This window comes from Oryx dammah, unplaced genomic scaffold (assembly GCF_014754425.2).
Source record: "Oryx dammah isolate SB20612 unplaced genomic scaffold, SCBI_Odam_1.1 HiC_scaffold_11, whole genome shotgun sequence".
NCBI classification, from domain to species: domain Eukaryota; kingdom Metazoa; phylum Chordata; class Mammalia; order Artiodactyla; family Bovidae; genus Oryx; species Oryx dammah.
The window spans coordinates 43,062,331-43,084,909 of record NW_024070195.1 but is presented as its reverse complement, the minus strand read 5'-3'; the positions used below and the strand labels follow the sequence as shown (position 1 = coordinate 43,084,909).

At 57.9% G+C, this 22,579-nt stretch overlaps 1 protein-coding gene across 8 annotated transcripts in view; it reads left to right on the top strand.

The window, feature by feature from the left end:
- SYNGAP1 (synaptic Ras GTPase activating protein 1) overlaps window positions 1-22,033 on the top strand; it is a 30,066-nt gene extending 8,033 nt beyond the window's left edge. The window contains exons 4-20 of one of the 8 annotated variants that reach the window (XR_005722638.1): window positions 3,752-3,843; window positions 4,268-4,389; window positions 6,084-6,237; window positions 6,457-6,555; window positions 7,860-8,486; window positions 8,621-8,765; window positions 8,978-9,122; window positions 10,614-10,850; window positions 10,974-11,175; window positions 11,356-11,534; window positions 12,078-12,119; window positions 12,431-13,511; window positions 13,855-14,028; window positions 15,135-15,346; window positions 16,431-16,521; window positions 17,389-17,468; window positions 20,136-22,033. Coding sequence is in view for 7 of the 8 variants with exons in the window: in XM_040249095.1 (XP_040105029.1) it covers window positions 3,752-3,843; window positions 4,268-4,389; window positions 6,084-6,237; window positions 6,457-6,555; window positions 7,860-8,486; window positions 8,621-8,765; window positions 8,978-9,122; window positions 10,614-10,850; window positions 10,974-11,175; window positions 11,356-11,534; window positions 12,078-12,119; window positions 12,431-13,511; window positions 13,855-14,028; window positions 15,135-15,346; window positions 16,431-16,521; window positions 20,136-20,282 (3,749 nt within the window). In the remaining variant the exon portion in view is untranslated. Of the gene's footprint in view, window positions 1-3,751; window positions 3,844-4,267; window positions 4,390-6,083; window positions 6,238-6,456; window positions 6,556-7,859; window positions 8,487-8,620; window positions 8,766-8,977; window positions 9,123-10,613; window positions 10,851-10,973; window positions 11,176-11,355; window positions 11,535-12,077; window positions 12,120-12,430; window positions 13,512-13,854; window positions 14,029-15,134; window positions 15,347-16,417; window positions 16,522-17,388 lie in introns of all 8 variants that reach the window. The other 7 variants (XM_040249096.1, XM_040249095.1, XM_040249099.1 and 4 more) reach the window with 7 other exon arrangements.
- The last annotated feature ends 546 nt before the right edge of the window (window positions 22,034-22,579 follow it).

Sequence of the window (22,579 nt, the reverse complement as noted above, 5' to 3'; positions counted from 1 at the left end):
GGGGCGCCGCGCTCTTGGGGGCGCGTGTGTGCGTGGGCGCGGGGCGGGGGTGGGGAGGCCGCGGCGGCGGCGCCGGCGGCGGCTGCTCCCTCCGCATGTTCTCGCTGCATCTGCCGAGTGGGGGGAGTTATGGTAACTGGCGGGGGGCAGCGGAAGGGGGGGTTCGGAAACTGGCCTCGTGGGGCCAGTCTCCGGAGTGTGCGGGGGCGGCCGGTGTAGGGTGGTCTTGGAGCCCCTCGGTGGAGGCGGCAGCCCCAGTGTCCGCGCGTGTGTCGGTGTCCAGGCTTGTGTCTCCTGTGGGTTAGTGCCATGTGCACACGGGGGCCCGTTCCTCGCGTGCACATGTGCGCCAGCCTTTTGCAGCCTGTCTTGCCCTCGGCTTGCTTCCTACCTAGGGCTCTGCTGGGCTGCCCGCGGCTTGGGGGGCAGCCCTTGGCCGTACCGGTCCCTGTCACCTCTGACCCTGAGAACGCATGTCCCTGGCTGGGGCTCGCCTTCTGTCAGTCTCCTGTGTGTGGGGATGTGTGGCTGTATGAGGAGGATTTCTGTGTCCCTGGTGGCAGGTGTGTGTCTTTGCATGTGTGTTCCATCATTGCCCTGGGTATCTGTGTCAGTCCCAGCATGGGTGTCCAGGGCGTGTCTGGATGTGGGTGGTATGCAAGTGGGGGGAGAGAGTAAATGTGTGTGAGTGTGTTCTTTGGAATCCTACCATGTATGAAACACCTTTGGGCTAGCAGGTGTGAGCCCCTGCTCTGTTAAGGAGTGGAGACAGGAAAGCTAGCTGAAAAGGGAAAGAGTGGGGTAAAAAGGAAAAGCGGGGAGTTGGGGGAGAGGAGGACTGAGAGAGGCTTGGCGAGGAGAGGGAATGGCTGAAGAGGGGTTGGACAGGTGGGACTTGGTGGCGGCAGGTTGAGAAGAGAGGAGAGAGGAGGTGGGGAAGTGGCTGGAGCTGGTGGAGAAGGGGCCTGGGAGTGGGGGTGCAGCGCAGGGGCAAGAGAGTCAGGCCTTCCGTGAAGCAGTTGCTGAGAGGAGAGTGGCGGCCGGGCCTGGGGCTTGTGTGGGCCTGTAGGATCGGGCTTGGCTGGCTCAGGAGAGGCCTTCCCAGTGAGGCCTGGCGCAGCAGGACCTGCTGGTAGAGGTGCCCGTTCCTCTCCAGCTCTGTTCCTCCACCTGCTTTGGCAGCCTTCCTCTGGGGCTCCCCTTGAGAGCTGCCAGCGTGGTGTGACAGGGAAGAAAGGCCAAAGGGAAGGTTAACGGTTTGGGGGATTGGAGAGTTGGGGGAGATTCTGTGGGTGATGACAAGATTAGAGAGGTTGCAGGCCCTTGCTGTGTGTATGAGTGAGTGCAATTGTGTGTGTATACAGGGTGTGTACATGTGTGGGTGTGTGCACAATGCCTGTGTTACGGGTCTGTGTAGGTGGCTGTTATGCGTGTGCATGCGTGTATGCATCGTGCAGGGATGGGACATGGAGGCCCAGGATCTCGGTGTGTGCTTTTCAGGTTTGCTTTCTGCGTGGACATGGGCCTGTGGCATGTGTTCTGAACATGTCACTGCATGCAGCACTAAGAACAGGATATCCTGTGTTTCTGGTTTTTTTTTCATTGTGGCAGTGAGGGTCTTTGTAAGCATATGCATATGTGGTCTCTGTGTACCTCTGACTTAAACATGAGTTTGTGCCTCTTAGTACTTGGTTATATGTGTAAGATTACATTACTTCCAAGAATCAAGCAAACCAATTAGCAAATCCATTCTCCTGTTAATTCTTTAGTTCTAAAGCAGAGTTTTAGTGGATTTGAAGTTAGACTTTCTGCCTTTATTACAGGATCTTTTATATGAACATAATGGCTGAACTGCATTATTTGGCATAGAATGAGGCAAGCAGACCTGAGAAAAGCAAAGACTTAGGAAGGAAATACCCTGAACCCTTAGACGCACTGCTGAGTGTGTAACAGAAGGGTAGTTAATGCATCAGTTCCTTGATTTTTCTTTATTCTGGTAGCAACCAGGGACTCCTGTGTTGGAGTCAGGAAAGGGCTGGGGAAGAAGGGGTTGTCCTGAAATAGAGTGGTTGTGGTTGTACTTTTCCTGTGAATGAAGGATGCTTGTGCTTTCGGGGTATGGGGGTACCATGATGCAGTCAGAATCATGGTTTACAAAAGCATGTGTCTTAGAGGTTAAAGTGGCCTCCCCTGTGTGGGGGCCCTGTGTGGGTCTCTGGGTTAAATGTCCTTTTCTGTAATGTGCTGCCTACATGACTGCCCCAGGTCCACACCAGCAGCTCTCATGGGTGTCAGGGTCAAATATGCACTCCCCTGCTGCAGTGCTCACATATGTCTAAGCATGTGTCCTGTGGGGTATTTGGGCCTCAGGGCCTCAGGATGCAGACCTGTGGCACCACCAACTCACCATTCTCTGCATGTCTCATAAACACCTAGATTCCTCTTTATTTTTCATATTGTGGTTATCATGTATATATGTCCCCCTCCCCACACTGCTCAGTGTATGTTTCTGTGCTCCACACATGTGTTGCTGAGGGACTGACAAGGGTTTCCGTGTCATGGGATCCACATTTTTCTGTGTAGATTTCCTAACACCTGGGTTTTAGAGGCATAGGGAAGCCGGGCAGTTTGCAGGCGATTTGCAGTTGAGGAAGCTGACAGTGAAGCTGTGGCTGTGGCCCTCCCTTGTTTTGGACACTAGAGGGTTAACAGGCGGCTCTTCCGGTCCCCCCCACCAGCCTGTAGCTTCTTGTTGCTGTGGAGATGGTAGCCCCGCCCCTGATGCAGCACCTGCCCCCCCATTGGCTGCAGTGGTGACTGTGGGGCTGAGGGGGGAGCCCAGGCCTGGGCAGCCATTCTGGAGCTGGAGCCCGAGCTTGGCATCCCCCCACTTTCATTCTCCTCTAGCTCCTCAGCCCCTCTCAATTCCCTGGCAGCAGAGCCTCAGCTTCCCTCCTCCGAGCTGCCACCCCTCCAGACTCAGAGCCGTCTGAGCTTCCTCCGCGTTCACCTTCCCTCCTCCTCCTTGCCCTGCCCTCACTTGGGAGCCTCCCGAGTGCCCACTGCCCATTCTCCCCGCTCCCCTGCGTTTTTCCCCTTCCCCTTCCCCCTTCCCTTCTGACTCCTTGCCTCTGCAGTGCACGTGGAGCCAGCCCCTTCTCCCCTCCCCCCTGCCCTTTGCTGTCCCCAGGCTGCTTCCGCTTCCACTCCGCACAGGTCCCTTCCAGGACCTCCCCCTCTAGGCCAGGGAGGGGGTCATGGGAGGCAGTCCTGGCCCTCCAGACAGACAGGGCTTCCAGGAGTGGGGTCGGGGGGAAGATGTGCCCAGCTGAAAGAGGAGGAAAGCCTGCTTCTGGCCCATGACCTTTAACCCAACTTCCCCCTCAGCTGACCCCTTCCTGGGGGTGTGGGCACCAAGAACGTAGGTTCTGTGGCTCTTCAGTGTCCTTTATTCCTGGAGTTTTACTAATGCTCTCAGCCATGCCCCTTTGCTGACTGCCAGCCCCAACCCCAGTCATGGGCCTGAGGCCCCCCACCCCGTCCCCCTCTGGGGGCTCCGGCTCAGGTTCGTTGCCCCCTCCTTCCCGCCGCCAGCCTCTCAGCCGCCGCTGCTCTTCCTGCTGCTTCCCGGGGGGTAGGTGAGGCTGGAGCTGAGGGGCAGTGGGAGGGGGCAGATGTGCTGGGGCCAGGGTGGACCCGGGGCTCCAGTGACCCCCTCCCACGTCCCTGCTGGCCCTCTCCTCTCCTCCAGAATACCACTTGGGTCGCTCGAGGAGGAAGAGTGTCCCAGGGGGGAAGCAGTACAGCATGGAGGCCGCCCCCGCCGCACCCTTCCGGCCCTCGGTGAGTGAAGGCCCTGCCAGATGTGGCTCAGCTGGTCCGCCCGCCGCGCCCCCCCCCGCCCCGCCCCACCAGTCCCAGCTGGAGCCCCTGGACTGTGAGAAAGGGGGCAGGAGAGGGAGAGTCTGTGTGTACGTGTCCCCCCACCTCTTTGGTTTCCCCCTTCCTGGCTCTGCCCTCCGTGCTTCTCAGACCAGCCCTCCCACCTTCTCTAGGTTGGTGTGTGTGTGTGTTTGTGTGTGCACTCGCACCCGTGGGAGCAAAGGAAGACAAACTGGTAGCAGGCTCCTGTCCCCTTTTTCTCACCCTGGAGACTTCCCTTTCCCCCCATCCCACTTTCATCCAGGGGCTCTTTACCAGCTGAGCAGTGAGCAGGTGGAACTGACCCTACCCCAACCCACCCCTATCCCCATTTCCCCCAACCCAGCAAGGCTTCCTGAGTCGGAGGCTAAAAAGCTCCATCAAACGCACGAAGTCACAACCCAAACTTGACCGGACCAGCAGCTTCCGCCAGATCCTGCCTCGCTTCCGAAGTGCTGACCATGACCGGTAAGGGGTCTGAAGTAGGCTGGACCAGGGTGGGATGATTTGGATGCAGAGTAGGGGGCTCTGGAGTGCCCACTGCCCATTCTGTGGGGGCTATCAGAGTGTAGAGCTTGATGGCCTCAGATTGACTGAGAGGTGTTATAGGGCAGGGGCCAGAATGGAGGAGCAGCAGGAGAGGGGGAGGATGGAGAGCGGGCCGGAAAGGGGATGAAGGTGAAGCCAAGGAGGGGCTCTCCTGGCCGGAGAAGGATGGGCGCCAGGCTGGGGTAGACGGAGCTGCACGGAAGGACAGAGATGGAGTGATAGCCCGGGAGAGGATGGTGAAGGGGCGGTGGGCTGGGAGGGACTGGTGGATCCTGGGTGGAGGGTCCCAGGGAAGGGGGCGGGGCGGGGCGGGGCGGCAGGTGCATGTGGAGCCTGTGGAGGAGGGCAGGCAGCACAGGTGTGCAGGTGCACAGCCCCGGGGTGGGGGGGGTTGGCGGTGAGGGGAGGCTGGAGGGTTCGTGACCGACCAAGCCTGAGAAGGCCGCAGACAGGCCAGAGGGCACCGTTGGCCAGGGCTGGGCTGGAAGGAAACCTCGTTTGCCCCTGGGGTCTGCTTCTTGGGGTCCCTCTTTGGGTTCCCCCCTCATTCGGTTCCTCCCAGGGGAGAAACCTGTCCTTCCTTACCCCCGTCTGGCCGCCCCCGAGGCAGGGCAGGTAGGGAGTTGGGCTAGGTGAGTCACACCTTCCCCTCCCCCTCCGTGTCCCTGGAGCTGGATTTGGGGCCGGCAGGGGGTGAGGGCCTGGTATTCCTGGCCGCGGGGGCGGGGGGCCGGGGGAGCGTCGCGCTGACGGCAATGGAGCCCAAGATGACGGGGCTGCTATAAATAGCTCCACGGAGGCTCCCACACCCGAGCTCCCCCTCCCTTCCCCACTGCTCTCTACTCCTCAGCCCCTCGCTGGCTTGCGTCCTGTGGCTCCGGCCTCCACTCCCCTCAGCGCGTGGGCCTCTGCTCTCTTGAGGGGTGCTCCCAAGTTCTCCCCTGCTTGCGCTCTGTGCCCTCAGCCTGCTCACCTCCTGCTGCCCCGTCTCTCTGTTCTTCCCTTTCCCTCCTCGTCTTCTTTCCCCATCTCTCCCTCCCTAGTCCTCGTTTCCAGACCCATGCTCCTGTTCTCAGTTTTCTGCCCACAGCCTTCTCGTATTTCTTACTATTTTCCCTCACTCGTTCCCTCAATTTTGCTAAAATGTATTCTGTTACCTCGTTCATTCTTGGATTTATTAAGTGCTTTTTAGGTAGTACCTATGTGGCCGGCCCAAACCAACATCTTCGTACTTCTAATTCTTGACTCCCAGGAATCAAGACTCCCACAGCTGTGGGGTCTTTTAGGGGGTGATCACTTAGATGTCCCATCTAGAACTGTCCAAAGCCCACCTGTTTCCTTTTTTCCCTGCCACGGGTCATTTCTGGCTTGAGATATTTCTAGGTGTCCCCAGTATTCAAAACCCCTTAGGTGGTGGACTGAGGGGAGGGGCTTTGTCTCACACCTCTTGTGTCCTTCCCTGTACAGGCTGGGTTTCTGTGTCTGTGGGAAGTGGGTGTAGGAGCGCTTTCTCCAGGTCTCTGTCCATCCTAGAGCCCACTTGGCGATGAAGCCCTCTGGGTTTGTAAGCAGGCTGGGCCCTGATCCCTGCTCCTGGACCCCCATCCTGCCAGGGCCCGGCTGATGCAGAGCTTTAAGGAGTCTCACTCTCACGAGTCCCTGCTGAGTCCTAGTAGTGCGGCCGAGGCCTTGGAGCTCAACTTGGATGAAGACTCCATTATCAAGCCAGTGCACAGCTCCATTCTGGGCCAGGAGTTCTGTTTTGAGGTACTGGGTGTGTGTGGCTGGGGTGGGCCCAAGGGTCAGGGTCCAGGAGAGGGAGGCAGAGAGGCCTGGAGAAGGTGGCAGAGGTGGGATGTCAGGCAAACAGAAGCCTCTGGGGCTGGGAGGAAGGAAGAATGGCTGGGAGGAAGAGATGGTGGGGTGATCCCAGCCCTGGGAGTCCTCTCCCTTCTAGAGCCCCTCTGACCCCACACCCCTCTTCAGGTAACAACATCATCAGGAACAAAATGCTTTGCCTGTCGTTCTGCCGCTGAAAGGGACAAATGGATCGAGAACCTACAGCGGGCAGTGAAGCCCAACAAGGTACTGCATGTCTAGGGCTCCAGACGGGGCGGGTGATGTCCAGGGGGCCAGGGGCCTGAGTGAGAGGGGTGGGGGGCAGGTGGAGGAGTAGGAGGAGACCCCCCCATTTCTTTTTGTTTTCTTCTGCCTTATGATGTTTCCTTTCCATAGAAATCATAGATTGAGAGCTGACAGGGCTCTGGAATGTCCTCCAGTGCATCTTCCCTGCAAGCAGGGATGTCCCCCTAATACCCTGACAGGTGGGCACCCAGCCCCCGCTTGCAGTGTTTCTGTAGGACACATAGATTGGTCACATAGCTGAATCTCGAGACCATGGTTTCTTCTCTGTACAACTGGTAGGAATGGGGTTGAAGTAGAATATCTCTAAGGTCCCTCTGGCTCAAAAATTCTGTGTCCCAGCTTCCAGTGAGCTCCTCTGTGGAGACCCTTGTTTGTCAATGTCCTCCTTAAAAACTAGACCCAAGATGCTACAATCTTCCCCACCCTGCAGAGTCCAGATACCAGGCTCTTTTCACACTGAAACCTCACTGGTCATTGTCAGCTTCCAGGCCCTTTTTGCATTAACTGTAGATTCTCACCTTTTGCATTTATGCCTTTTTTTTTTTCAGTTAACTTCTGATTGTCTTTGAAAGACTCCTCAGTTCTCCTGTTCAAATCCCACCTTAATATTATGGGTTTATTATTATAACTTTAGAAATCTTTTCCCAATATAAATTCTATCAACAGATCTATGAGCTCAGTCTATATCAATTTCCTCTGGCTGCTGTAACAAACTACCACTAACTAGGCTACTTAAAATAACAGAAATTTATTCTCTGGTAGTCAGGAGACCGGAATTCAAAAATCAAGGTGTTGGCAGGGCCTTGCTCCTCTGGAAGCTCTAGGAAGAATCCTCCCCTTCCCCTTTATACTGTCTGGGGGTTGCCAGAAGTCTCCAGCATCCCTTAACTTACAGCTCCATCTGCAAAATTTTTACTTCCATCTTCATGGGGTCATCTCCTTTCCGTGTATATCTGGTCTCAAAATTTCCCTCTCCATATAGACCCCAGTCATGGGATTTAGGGTCCACCCTAATCCAGTATTAACCACATGTCAATGATTTTATCTGCAAGGACCATATTTCCAAAACAGGTCACATTCCCAGGTTCCGAGTAGACCGAATTTGAGGGAGACAAGGTTCAGTTCCACACACACATTCTTAACCCTGTGATTGCTGGTCTCAGAGACTGGGTTTTTGACTGTCTCTCCTCTTTTGGTGTCTCTGGCTCTCTGGCCCTTCCCCTTCACCCACCCTACCCTGCCAGGACAACAGCCGCCGGGTGGACAACGTATTGAAGCTGTGGATCATAGAGGCCCGGGAGCTGCCCCCCAAGAAGCGGTACTACTGTGAGCTCTGCCTGGATGACATGCTGTATGCACGCACCACCTCTAAGCCCCGCTCGGCCTCGGGGGACACCGTTTTCTGGGGTGAGCACTTCGAGTTCAACAACCTGCCGGCCGTCCGGGCCCTGCGGCTGCACCTATACCGTGACTCAGACAAAAAGCGCAAGAAGGACAAGGCAGGCTATGTCGGCCTGGTGACTGTGCCTGTGGCCACCCTGGCCGGGCGCCACTTCACAGAGCAGTGGTACCCTGTGACCCTGCCGACAGGCAGCGGGGGCTCTGGGGGTATGGGGGGCTCGGGTGGGGGAGGGGGCTCTGGGGGTGGCTCAGGGGGCAAGGGCAAAGGAGGTTGCCCAGCGGTGCGGCTGAAGGCGCGTTACCAGACGATGAGCATCCTGCCCATGGAGCTGTATAAGGAGTTCGCCGAGTACGTCACCAACCATTATCGGATGCTTTGTGCGGTGTTGGAGCCCGCCCTGAATGTCAAGGGCAAGGAGGAGGTCGCCAGTGCTCTGGTTCACATCCTGCAGAGTACGGGCAAGGCCAAGGTGAGATCTGGGCCCTCAGGACAAGGCGACCTGGGCATGGGTACTCACTTGTGGGCACAGTAAGGGGAGGGCATGTGTGTCTTCATGAGCTTGGGTTGAACAGAGGCTGACCCCTGGCTCTTCCTGGACTCCAGGACTTCCTTTCAGACATGGCCATGTCTGAGGTAGACCGGTTCATGGAACGAGAACACCTCATATTCCGCGAGAACACGCTCGCCACTAAAGCCATAGAAGAGTACATGAGACTGATTGGTCAGAAATACCTCAAGGATGCCATCGGTACAGCCCCCCTGCAGGCCTTCTCCCCAGACCTACAGACACCCAGCCCAACCCTAAACACAGCTCCTCCAGACCCTAAGTCCACCTTGCCTCAGCTCGATGCTTCCAGACCGAGTCCCCAGTCTCTAGCCTGATTCTGAGATCCCCCAAACCCCAGTTGTCTCTGCCCTTTGAAAGTGTGACTGACCCCCACTGTGCCTCTAACCCTGCAGGGGAATTCATCCGTGCTCTGTATGAATCGGAGGAGAACTGTGAGGTGGACCCCATCAAGTGCACGGCGTCCAGTTTGGCTGAGCACCAGGCCAACCTGCGGATGTGCTGTGAGTTGGCCCTGTGCAAGGTGGTCAACTCCCATTGGTGAGACTGGGAACGCTGGGTTGGGGGGCCAGGGTTGGGGGAGTCGTGTGTTCATCTGTTCATCCATCTGTCCATCTTCAAAGAGACCCGAGAACCAGTTGTGGGCAGAGTGCTGTGCTCAGTGCTATAGAGCAGACAGAGAGCTGCGAGGCTTGGCCTCTGCGCGCAGAGGCCCTGCACCAGAGAGGGCGGGATATCAGAGATGCAGAAAGCCAAGGGGCAGTGTAGTATATGTTAAGTTCCAAGGAAGGGACCCTCCATCCTGCCTCCACACATAAGGTCAGAGAAGGCAGAGCTTGGAGATGAGCAGAGACAGCTTCATGGGAGAGGTACTCCTGGGCTGGGCTTAGAAGATTGGGCCAGGTTCTGACCTATAGAACATGGTGGATTGAGAAGCTGCCTTGGGAGAAGGCTGTGGAGGAGACCCATGCGTGAGGGCGAGAGGTCCTGGAGCAGCAGGCAGAAGTGGTTTAGTGGAGCGTGTGGCTCACTTCAGTGGGGAACGGAGGGCCACGTGGTCAGACAGGGTGAGGAGAGTTAGCGTGTGAAGGCCTCGCTGCCCGGTAAGGGAGCCTGAGTTCTCAGTAGGTCAGGGGACGCCTATGATGGTGTGTAATGTCGTGACCGTGAAGGTTAGGCCTTTGGTAGAGGTGGGTGAGAGGCAGCTGGATAGGGAGATGAAGTCCAGGCTAGTTGGGGGCTGTTGTTCCTGTGTCAGGCATGGAAATCAGATCCTGAGTCAGGATCTGGCAGGAAAAGTAGAAAGGGGCCACTGTAAGGACCCTCTGTGGAGAGGGTCAGTGGGTGTCCTCAGCTAATTGGAAAGGAAGGGCTGTGTCTGTGGGGGTCCTGAGGCCGTGAGGCTGGTGGCTGGGTGACCAGTGGCCTCACTGACAGAACCAGGAAGTCAAGAGGGGGAACTCAGTGGAGGTTGGAAGTGTGGGAGTAACGCTCAGCTCTACTTTCCATGGTTCGAAGTTTAAGGTGTCAATGGGACATTGCAGAGGAGGGCCTGGGAGGTGGGGGGGCGTGAACTCTGAGCTGTTCCAGGGACTGGGGCCATGCCTGGGGTGCCTCCATCCCCATTTCCCTGGAATCCAGAAGAGTTGGGGGGTCCGAGCTCCCTGTACCTCGAGTGACCCTCCATCTCTCTCCCATCTCTGTCTCTCCCGGTGTCGTCTTCTCTTCTCCTGCTCTCGTCTCTCTGGCACACGCGCTGTCTCTCTCCCGTGTGTTCCTGTCCCCCACCTCCTCTCCCTCTGGTCCTCTCTCCGCCGTCCATCCCCTGCCGCAGCCCTCTTCCTCCTCAGCCCCCTGCCCTCCTCCTGCGCGCCCTCCCTCACGCCCTGTCACTCTCACCTCTGTCTCTGCACCCTCACCTCCTACCACCTCCCTCAGCATGTTCCCTGGAAGCTGAGGGTCTCTGGGGCTCAGTCCCGGTCTCTCTCTCTCTCTCTCTTTCTCTTCTGTCTCCCCGCCCCTCCCCGCCAGCGTGTTCCCGAGGGAGTTGAAGGAGGTGTTTGCATCCTGGCGACTGCGCTGTGCAGAGCGGGGCCGAGAGGACATTGCGGACCGGCTGATAAGCGCCTCGCTCTTCCTGCGCTTCCTCTGCCCGGCCATCATGTCACCCAGCCTCTTCGGGCTCATGCAGGAGTACCCAGATGAGCAAACCTCGAGAACCCTCACGCTCATCGCCAAGGTCATCCAGAACCTGGCCAACTTTTCCAAGTGAGGGAAGCCTCAGGCTGGGGGTCGGGTGGGGCTGGCAGGAAGGGTCTCCTGAGTCCCTAGAGTCAGGTGTGGGTTGGGGCTTTCTGGGTGTGACCTGTACTTTCTGGATGCTTTGGCCAGGTTTACCTCAAAGGAGGACTTTCTGGGCTTCATGAACGAGTTTCTGGAGCTGGAGTGGGGTTCCATGCAGCAGTTCCTGTACGAGATCTCCAACCTGGACACGCTGACTAACAGCAGTAGCTTTGAGGGTTACATCGACCTGGGCCGAGAGCTCTCCACGCTGCATGCCCTGCTGTGGGAGGTGCTGCCCCAGCTCAGCAAGGTCAGCACGGGCCCCTTGGCGGGTTCCTAGGTCTCCAGAGGCTCCTGTGGCCCAGAGACCATCCCCTGAGCAGATTCTGCCGCCCTTCTGATCCTGGACACGTCACGGCCACTTCCCGGGCTCAGACACCTTCCCCCTTCTGAACTCTGAGGCCCCCAGGTAACAGCCTCCCCCTTCTAGGAAGCCCTCCTGAAGCTGGGCCCACTGCCCCGGCTCCTCAATGACATCAGCACGGCACTGAGGAACCCCAACATCCAGAGGCAGCCGAGCCGGCAGAGCGAGCGGCCCCGGCCTCAGCCTGTGGTGCTGCGGGGCCCTTCGGCCGAGATGCAGGGCTACATGATGCGGGACCTCAACAGGTGAGCCCCAGGAGCCCCCGGCTGTGCCCTAAGAGCCCACACGTCTGTCCTGGATACACTCCTGGGTCCGTGTGCCTCTCTCGAGGACTTGAAAGAAAGGAAAGAGAAGCGATTTCTTAGAGAAAACTGTAAGGAGACAGGTCCAGTCAGTGCTTAGGCTAGAGCCTGCTCAAGTCAGAGGAAGCCAGCAGCACAGAGCACCCCCTGCCAAAAGCATCCCTTCAGCTCCATGCGCTGTCAGCCTGGGGGCCCTTGGCCTGCCCAGGCCTGCCCCAGGCGGGGGCTCAGCCAGGACACTGGGACCAGCCACCTGGTGTCAGGACATTCAGATGGCTCTGTCCTAGTCCCCACCGGGATCCTGCAGACCCTGCCCGCTCCGGCCCCCCCTCGAAGGGCCTCCCCTGTGCCGCCGGGCACTGCCCGTCCTGCCCCTCTTCTCCATGACACCATTCCCATCCGCCACCCCGCCCACCTCCACGCGTCCGACCTCTGCCCCCTCTCTCCTTCTCTGCCTGTGCTCGCCCCTCTTGCATCTTTCTCCAGCTCCATCGACCTTCAGTCCTTCATGGCTCGAGGCCTCAACAGGTGAGGGGCTCTGCGCTCCCCTGCCCTCTTCTCTCTGCCGTCTGCCGCCCACTCCCAGCCTTCTCCATGTACCCTCATCTCCCCGACATCTGCCCAGACCTGATCTGATCCCTCCTCCTGTTGCCACATCTGCCCCCGCTGCTGGAGGCCCGCCCCACCCTGTTTCTCTCGCACCTCTGCCACCCCACCCGCCACCCTCTCTCCCTGCCCTGTGGCCCCCTCTTCACCCCAAGCCTTTGCTGACCACAGAGGCTCACCTGCCCGTGGCCCGCTCTGACCTCCCACTCGTGTGCTCCCTTCCCTTCCCGCAGCTCTATGGACATGGCTCGCCTCCCCTCCCCAACCAAGGAGAAGCCCCCGCCACCACCGCCTAGTGGGGGTAAAGACCTATTCTATGTCAGCCGCCCACCCCTGGCCCGGTCCTCCCCCGCCTACTGCACGAGCAGCTCAGACATCACGGAGCCAGAGCAGAAGATGCTGAGCGTCAACAAGAGTGTCTCCATGTTGGACCTGCAGGGCGATGGGCCCGGCGGCCGCCTCAACAGCAGCAGCGTGTCCAACCTGGCGGCTGTTGGGGACCTGCTGCACTCGAGCCAGGCCTCCCTGACCGCGGCTTTGGGTCTGCGGCCTGCGCCTGCTGGCCGCCTCTCCCAGGGGAGCGGCTCGTCCATCACGGCGGCTGGCATGCGCCTCAGCCAGATGGGCGTCACCACAGACGGTGTCCCTGCCCAGCAACTGCGCATCCCCCTCTCCTTCCAGAATCCTCTCTTCCACATGGCCGCTGATGGGCCAGGCCCCCCAGGGGGCCACGCAGGGGGTGGCGGCCACGGCCCACCCTCCTCCCACCACCACCACCACCACCACCACCACCACCGAGGTGGAGAGCCCCCAGGGGACACCTTTGCCCCGTTCCATGGCTACAGCAAGAGCGAGGACCTCTCCTCAGGGGTCCCTAAGCCCCCTGCCGCTTCCATCCTTCACAGCCACAGCTACAGTGATGAGTTTGGACCCTCTGGCACTGACTTCACCCGTCGGCAGCTCTCACTCCAGGACAACCTGCAGCACATGCTGTCCCCTCCCCAGATCACCATTGGTCCCCAGAGGCCTGTCCCCTCAGGGCCTGCAGGCGGGAGCGGTGGTGGGGGCAGTGGCGGGGGCGGCGGGGGCCAGCCGCCCCCTTTGCAGAGGGGCAAGTCTCAGCAGTTGACAGTCAGTGCTGCCCAGAAACCTCGGCCGTCCAGTGGGAACCTGCTGCAGTCGCCAGAGCCGAGTTATGGCCCTGCCCGCCCACGGCAGCAGAGCCTCAGCAAGGAGGGCAGCATCGGGGGTGGCGGGGGCAGCGGCGGTGGCGGCGGTGGCGGCGCGGGACTCAAGCCCTCCATCACCAAGCAGGTAGGACAGGTGGGAGGGCTGGTGGGGCGGCGAGCGGGAGGGGAGGAGGAGACGGCTCGAGGGGAGCACAACAGTCTGTGGTCTGGTCACAGTTTTCTCACCTCCTCTCGTTCATTAAACAAAGTGCATATGGGGCCTGCTTTGCTCCACGTGCTATTCTGGGCACTGTGTGCTTGTCAGTTAACAGACAGGCCTCCCTGCCCTCTTGGGGCTCCCAGGAGAGATGTGATGAGAACAGCATTCACGAGGGGATCGGTGGGGGGACTCCAGTCTCCTTGGGCCGTGCTCCCTGCCTCTGAAAGTGCCCGCCTTCTTCTGCCTTCCCTCTCCCCTCCTGCCCCAGCATTCCCAGACGCCGTCCACGCTGAACCCCACGATGCCGGCCTCCGAGCGAACGGTGGCCTGGGTCTCCAACATGCCTCACCTGTCGGCTGACATCGAGAGTGCCCACATCGAGCGGGAAGAGTACAAACTCAAGGAGTACTCCAAGTCTATGGACGAGAGCCGACTGGACAGGGTACGGGGGGCCCTCCCTGCCCCGAGCCCTGTCATTACTCACAGGGCAGGCTTCTAGTCCCTTCAAAGGGCAACACCTGGGGCCACGTAGTTATGAGAAGAAAGGACAAAGACCCGATCCCTTTGGAGAAGCCCTCAGTCTCTCAGGGGATCCAAGATACAATCAGTCCATTGAAAAGCCCTTTTCAGCTCTGTTTTGTGGGTTCCACACATGGTAGATTGTCGGGGGAGGCATGCTCTGTATTAGACTGCCTCCATGTTCCTCCCCAGGGAGAGCATAAGCCCTGGGTCCTGTGACTTCTCAGGAGGGAAGTTCCTGCAGCAGCAGTGGGAGCTGATCCATTGGGCAAAGGCAGGGCAGTTATACCACGAGCCATGCGCGGCTTCCCCAGTCATTGTCCCACAGGCACCGGGGACAAAGGGGTAGCCGTCAGAGGTCTAGTGCAGGGAAGTGGCGCGTGTAGGGAAGACTGTCCAGACTCTCAGCTGCCGGTGGCCCCAAGCAAAAGTCAGCCGAAACTCTGGCCTTTACTCACTTAGCAGAAAGTTGTTTGGGACCCATTGCTACAAGGACCCTGAAGAAGAGGGTGACTGCAGGGTTAAATTATACGTATAGGATACATAATTCCAACTGGAGGAGCAGAGAGGTTTTTGGGGAGAAGTAGTCTCTGAGCAAAGAAAAATGTTGGGATTGATGTAGATAGACTTGAGCTAAGAGAATGTTTTGAGGCCTTATTATAAATTATTTCCAGCACCATTTGACAAACCAAGGACAAAATGCCTTCTACCTGTGTCCATGAGTCTGGCTAGGCTCCTGTGTGGGTTTTCCTGAGTCCAGGTGCCAACGTGAGGGCACGTGTATACCGCTAGGATGGGGGAGTCCACGGTCTTGTTACATCTTGACAGAGCCTCAGCCCCATGGGATGACTTTCTTAAAAGTTTATGTGTGTGAGAGAGAGAGGGAGATCAAGAGGCCAGGGAAGGGCTGGAGGAGACTGGTGAGGATCCCTCACCACTCGGTGCTGTGCTTAGCAGGCAGGGTAGAGGCTGGGTACACGGTCAGGCCCAGCCCCCCTCACAGTGCGGGGTCCTGTGCCCGGCGGGCAGGTGAAGGAGTATGAGGAGGAGATCCACTCGCTGAAGGAGCGGCTGCACATGTCCAACCGGAAGCTGGAGGAGTATGAGCGGAGATTGCTGTCCCAGGAAGAGCAGACCAGCAAAATCCTGATGCAGTATCAGGCCCGGCTGGAGCAGAGCGAGAAGAGGCTACGGCAGCAGCAGGTAGAAAAGGACTCCCAGATCAAGAGCATCATCGGCAGGTGAGGAGCGGCCCGGGGAGGGCTGTGAGGAAAAGCCTGAGGCTGAAGAGGGTCAGCGAACCCTGCCTCCAGTCCCACCCACTCCCCCAGCTCAGGACACCTGGAAGAAAGCCCACCCCCCTCCTAGGGATGCCACCTCCTCCACCATTTACCAGATGGAGAGAAATCTCATGCTTAGTGCATTAAATGTCCCTTTACTAAACTTTGCTCTGTCCCCTAGTAGAGTAATGTCTGAAGCCCTTAGAAATGTACTTCTTACTGTCCAACCATCTCTGTGTGTCTGGACTGGCCTAGGCTGGGACTCCCCACTGGTTATTCTCAAGCCAGCCTATGATGCTCACCCCAAATCTAAGCAGAGGTCCCTTAGCCACAGTGGCCCCTGACCTTCCCATCCTGGAGAGGTGTTCCATCCTGGAGTGAACGATGCTCACTCTCCCTTGTGCTCTGCCAAGCCCTGAGCTCCAAAGGAAGTGTCTCAACAAGGGGGTCCGTTAGCTTGAGAGCTGGGTAGGACCCCACACCCCACTCCAACCAGGGCCAGTTCCATTGCCATCCATTCTCAGTGTATTTTTCAGGAATATTAATTAGAAAAGCTTGACTTGAAACTTTTTTGAAAACCACTGTTGTGATATCCTTTATGAGAAATCACCTTGAGAACCTTCTTTGAAGGGAAAGAGAAGCTGGGAATGATGATTGTAGAGACCCCTCTTGGGCCAGGGCTGTCCAGGGGCTGCCCTGGAGACAGTCTCAGTTCTGTGAGGTGGCGTAGAGAATGAAGCCAGATCTTCAGCTGCAGTGTCTGTGGAAGGGCCTGCTCATGGATAGAGTGCTGAGTGCTGTGTGCCTGGTGGGTGGGGTCCCCGGGGCACAGAGGCCCATCCTTAGCAGGGAGATGCAAGCATTCCTGAAACTGGGTGAATGATGGGCAGTCTCTGGGGATCGAAGGAATGGAGGGATTCTGAGTGCAGGGGAGAAAAGTGCCAAAGCTTCTCGAGAGAGTAGCAGGGTTCCCAGGGTCGGGATCTCCCTGGGCAGGCTCCCCGCCTGTGCCCGCCACTAACCCCACTGAAGCCCGTCCCTTCAGGCTGATGCTGGTGGAGGAGGAGCTGCGCCGGGACCACCCCACCATGGCTGAGCCGCTGCCCGAACCCAAGAAGAGGCTGCTCGACGCTCAGGTGGAAATTACAATGTCATTTATCTTCTCCGTGTCCCATCCCCATCCATCCCACTGTCCTTCGTGCGGTCACTGCGCCAGCCACCCCGGCCCCATCGCCTCCGTCTCTCCCGTCGTCCTTCGTCCGGCGGCCGCTCCCGGCCGTCCCCGTGACCCCATCTTCATCCCGTCGTCTGTGCCTTCGTCACTCCTAGCAGCGTCAGCCTCGCCCCCCACCCCGCCCCGTGCCTCCCCACCCTGCCTCCCCTGATCGGCCGCACTTCAGGACCTCCAGCCAGAACCTCAGCCTCTCTGCCCCCAGGCCCGATCCTGGCCCCGGCCCCGGCCCCTTCCGGGCTGGTCCCCCATGTAAGTCAGAGGGCAAGGTCTCCCCAAGCGCCTCTCAGGCCAGGGAGCCGGAGGCAGTGCTTCACCAGCGCAGAGCCCCAGGCGCTAGGGGTGATTGTGTCCTGGGCTCCATCGGGTGCCCTGGGGGTGTTCGTCACCACTGCTTCCTGGGCCCCTCAGTTCTCCTTGGCTTTGACAGCTTGCTAGGCCTCTTCCCAGCTCCTGGGATCTTGAAGCCCACCTCCCGGCCCCACACTCTGAGCGCTCCCCTCCTGCCTCTGTTTAAAGCCCAGCCTGCCTTCTTTGGCCCTGCTCCCCCTCTGGTCCTCACACCTGCCCGACCACCCCAGCTCCCGCCATCTGCCCTCTCTCACCCCAGCCAGTTTAGGACTTCGCTCCCGCCCTCTAACCCCTTGTTTCCCTCCCCCCGGTTCGGCTCACTTGCCCACCCATGCTTCTCTCTCCTCTGCTCTGACCTCCAGGCTCCCCCCCAGAACCACCAAGGCTCCTGACCCCTTGACCCCACTCTCTCCCCCTGCAGCTCCTCATCAGGTAATTCTCCTGGTTCCGCTTTGACCACGGGCGGAGGACACAGGGGGAGGTGACTCCGGACCACTCCAGGTTGGTCGTGAAGCCCACTCCCTCTGACTCTCCAGAGCCCCTCCCTGGTTCACGGCTGCCCCCCACACCTGAGGACCTCCCCAGATGCGACCCTCCGGACACCTGCACAGACCCATCTTCCCAGGCACTGCCCCAGAGCACTTCCCTGCCGCCTCCCAGAACCATTCAGGGACCCCTGCCCGCTTTATCCTAGACGCCTGCACATCCCTAGATCACAGCGCCTCCCCACACAACCTCCCCGTACCTCCCCCTGACCCTGCCTCCTCCTCTAACCTTTCCAGTGTATGTCTGTCACCCCCCATTTCACCAAAGCGTCCTTGGGGGTTGGGACGTTGGGGGTAGGGTTTGTTAAGGAGGGGTGGTGACGCTGGGTTAGGGGGGCGCTGGCTAAAGGGGCTGTGATGGCTGCAGCAGGTAGGCTGGGGTTTCCTCTTCCTTCTCCCTCCCTCTGGTTCTGTGGAGGGCCCTCCTTCCTTCCACCCCTCACCTGTTTATCTCCCTCCTTCCATACATCTGTGAGGTAGACAGCATCTAGGGCTCCTATTCGGCCCTGCTGGGTGGGAGTTAAGAGTGTGTAGTTAATGCAGGGAGACTTTGGGGGGCTTGGAAAGGGTGCCATTCAGATGTCAAGACAGTAAGGGTGAGTAAAGCAAGGAGAAGGATCGAGAAAGGAGACCCTGATGGATGTAAGGACGTGGACCGGCCCACGTGGTGTGGGAGTTGGCAGTGGCAGGAGATGTCGTCTTAGATAAGATCATGGGCTGGTAGCCGTGTTGCTTTCAGGCGGAGATGCTAGGTTGGCGGCTGCTAATGCCATTCACTCCCTTTCTCCTGCTACCCAGTGGCCTTGCTGGACAAAGAATCCTACCTAAAAAGCCAGTAAATGGGAACCTGTCAACCAGTGACATCACTTCTGAGAAGCTTTATTTTCTGCAGGATGGATCTGCAGTGGGCAGTGGCTCCTCACACTGTAATTTTAACTCTCTGCCTGCCCAGCCTCTCTGTCAAATTAGTTAGTGAGCTGAAAACAGATGCTGCCAGGCACCAGGGGACCTCACCATTTAAAGGACTCCTGTGGTGAATTCTTTTGTAAAATGAATAATGGCACCCTAATTTATCTCCTTTCTAAATTTGGGTCCCTGGGGGTGTAGGGGGCATGCAGACAAGCAGAGGGAAGGGAGTCTGAGGTTTCCTTCCCCTGCTCTCCCGCCACACTCAAGATGCCCTACTGCACGTGACTTCCTCTCTCGCTGACTCCTGGAAAAGTGTGGGAGATACTCAGTAGCTAAGAGGGCAGCTTTGCTTAAATCTTGGGTTTGAGTGACCTTTGAGAGGTGAGGAAAACTAATCCAGGAGCCTCTGCCTGGAATGTTGTTAATGTCTTTAGCGATTTGGTCAGACACAGCTTGGTTGCTAGGCTTCAGTGCCCTATATCCCAGGAAATAATCTGGACACTTTTTCTAAACCCCCTTCAGGTATTGGTCCCTCTGCAACTCAACCATTAACATAAAAATTAATTTTATGTCTGTATTTTTATAAGCCAAACGAGCGACCTGAAGCATAGAATACATAGTGTTCTCCGCTCCCAGCAGAGGAACAGAAGCCAGAGCTGAGGGGAGGAGACAGGAGTTGGTCCAGGAAGGGTAGGAAGGGGTAGAATAGGACCAGGGGTGGGAGTCCCCCTCACCCTCTAACTGGGAGCCCAGGGTGAGGGAACGAAAGGAACGTGGGGGTGGAGAGGAACGAAGTCCTGCTTCCTGGGGACACAGAGCTTGGGGCATGCTGCATCTCTGCAGGAGCTCCTGGTCCTTCCTTTCTGACATCAGCGTGAGAGAGAGGCAGCCCTCCCACAGTATTTCTCCCTTCCCACATTACTTCCCTGAATCCCGTTCCTTCACCCCAGTACAGTTAAACCTCTCTAATTTAGAATGTTGTATTTGAGGAGATGGCCACTCTGAATAAGTGACAAAACTGAATGACAGTATCTGTTTAATGAAATGCATGTCTTCAGAATATATACAGTAAGTAGAACTCCATGAACGAGCCTTTTCCACTCCAGGCCCTCAGGGAGCATGTGTTAATGAGTGGATAGGACTGAAAAGCCTGTTTTCTGGTATAGATTAAATATTCCCTCCCACAGACATGTTTCTACTATTAATTTGCTTAGCACATTCTTTCTTCACAGATAAAGGAAAACTCAAGCCCGGTTTTTGTTCAAATTATGAAAAAATTCCAGTCCATGGGGGTTTGGCTTAATGAGGTTTTGCTGTACTGCCTTTCCTTGTTCCCTCTGCACTAAGTTCCCACCTCAGGTTGGCGGTGGCCTGGGAGGGGGCCCTGGGCAGCGGAAGGTGCCAGGGTTAGCTTGGGGGTGAGATAGGAAACTGACCTCTTTTGAAATGGGTTCCTGGTGTGACTCCTGGGGTTGAAGGCCCCAGTTAGGAGTCAGGGTGAGAGTCTCTTCTCCCTGATTCCAGAAGATGTACCTTCTCCTGCAGGTGAGAACAAATGAGGAGGATGTGGGTGGGAGGGGTCTCCTGGGGGAAGGGGGTTGGGACAGTTGGTGGAGTGGGCCAGCTCTGGGGGAGGCCACTGCTTGGGGGCTGGCAGCCAGGCCCCCGCGAAGCGTCTCAATAAGTCCGCGCTCTCCTCTTTGGTATCTTGCAGGAGAGGCAGCTTCCCCCCTTGGGTCCAACAAACCCGCGTGTGACGCTGGCCCCACCTTGGAACGGCCTGGCCCCCCCAGCCCCACCTCCCCCACCCCGGCTGCAGATCACTGAGAACGGCGAGTTCCGAAACACCGCAGACCACTAGCCCACCCAGCATCTCAGACCTCCTCCTCCCTCCCTGTGCACCCCACCCTGGAACGGCACCGACCACCAGGACTGGACGTCGCCGAGGGACAGCGGGATCACCTCCCTGAACGCCTCCTTGTGGGGCACCAGTCCCCCACCCGCACTGCACCATTTCTGGGAGGGAGAGCGGGGACCCTCAGCTGCCCCCTTTCCCTTCCTGCTGGGGTGCTGTCCCCTGTGACCCCCAGGACCCTTGCCCCAGGACACAGACCCCTTCACTCCGGGGTGCTATCCCCATCCTCTGCCTCATCGTTCCCCTGAGCACTGGGGGACAGACCCTCACCCCCACCCTGGGGGTGCGGCACCTCCAAACTTTCAACTTCAGGGTGATTTTTTAGCAGTAACCAGAGCTGACAATCTAACTCCCCTCCATCGCCCCATTTTGGCCTCCCCTGTCCCCCTTGTTATGGGGAGGGGCCCCAGGTGAGGGGGTCCTATTACCCCTTGATTTCTCAGGAGCGTCTGGGGGGGCTCAGCACGCACAAACTCCTTCTCCTCCTACCACTCTCAAATACTCTCCCTCCCCACCCAGAACCCAGATGGGGTGGAGGGGCCACCGGGCAGGGAGGGGGCGGCAAAGGGGGAATGGGACTTGTCTCCCTTTCTTCCCATACCTGATCTGCTCTTGGCTGGTCCCAGAGCGGGGTGAGGGGGCTCAGGCCCCCCCCTCCCCCAGTGTGTTGGGTGGGGTGGAACTGAGGTTCAGGGGAGGGGTTAGGGTTTAGGAGGGGGGTGTATGTTGGGGAGGACAGACCAGCTGATCTGCCCTACCCTGACACACACAGCCCCCCTGCCCCCCACCTCTTGGTCTCTACTCCTAGGGGGAGGGGGGAACTTATTCTAGGAAAAGCCATGTCTCTCTCCCCCAGGGCAGGGGGACCTGTGTTGGAGGAGGGGTGTTGGGGGCCCCCTTCCATGACTCTGTCCCCTGGGGGAGGTAGGACAGGGCTGGGCTTCCCTCTCATCCTCCCCCCTCCCCCCCCAATCTCCCTCCACGTCTCTCCCTCCCGCCAGCGCCAGCTCCACAATTTTTCGGTGTTTCTCTGTACATAGCTCTCTGGCGGGATAGGGGAGGTAGGATGGATGGGGTTTGGGGTGGGTCGGTCATAGGAGGAGAGAAGGTCCTCCTTGGCACCCCCTCTTCCCTGACTGCTGTCCTCTACCCAGCCTTGCCCCCTCATCCCTTCTTGCGTTTGGTATTGAGACTTCTCGGACTCCACCCTTCTTTCTTTTGTATGGACAGTTCCCCTTCAGTCCCATCCCCCTACACACAGACACCCAGCCGGGGCCAAATTTATACTTATATAAAAGTTGTAAATATGTGAAATTTTATCCCTGTGCCCGTCCTTGCTTTCCCAACCTCAGACCCTACCCCTGGAACCCCCTTCCTCTCCTCTTTGGCTGTTGTAATTATCTGGGATTTGTACTGTACATATCCGGGGTGTGTGTGTGTGGGCTGGGGGCAACCCCTCTGTACAGCGCTTCCTGGCCCCCTCCCCACCACGATTCCCTCTCCCCTAATAAGGGTGGGGAGATGTTCTTCCTACCTGTTTTATTTTGTTTTCTCGTTCTCCCTCCCCACCCCACCCCCAGCCTACTCTCTCCCCCACCACTGCCCCTTTTCTTCCACTCCCAGCCCCATTTCCTTTTTTTCTGGAGTGTGTGGTGAAACAGAAAAATCATGTTTAATAAACGGAGATTGTTCTTTTATCGCGGTGCTGACTTTCCTAGTCTCGGACCTCCGGGAGGATCAGCATGGTGACAGGAACTGCTTTTTGAGAGGAAGCTGACAGCTTGGGAGAAATTCTGTATCCTTGTGTGACACCATAGGCTTGGCCCTAGAATATCGCTCTCCCAACCAGCAAGATTGTTTTGAGTAGGGGTTTTTGCACAGGCCAAATTTCCCCCATGTGTCTCACCACTGTGAGAAAAGAGGTTAAGGAACAGCAGCAGTATCTGATAAAAAACTACAAGTGTACATCTACATGTCCCTTAAAAATAATTACCGAGAAGTGAAGATTATTTCATTGTTGGTTAAAGTGCTCCCGTACGGAACGGAGGAAAGAACTTGGTGCCTCAGCCTTGTGGAGTCGGCCCCTGAGCCAGCACTTGCCCTCTCGGCTTCCCCTGAGGAAAGGATGGGAACTCCTACCTCGCTGGTGGCAGGTCGGGGGAGGGGGCGTGGGATAGAAGGTGATGCGAACAACACCTAGCCCATACGCTAGGTGCCCTCTTAATCTCAGCACCTATCGGGGG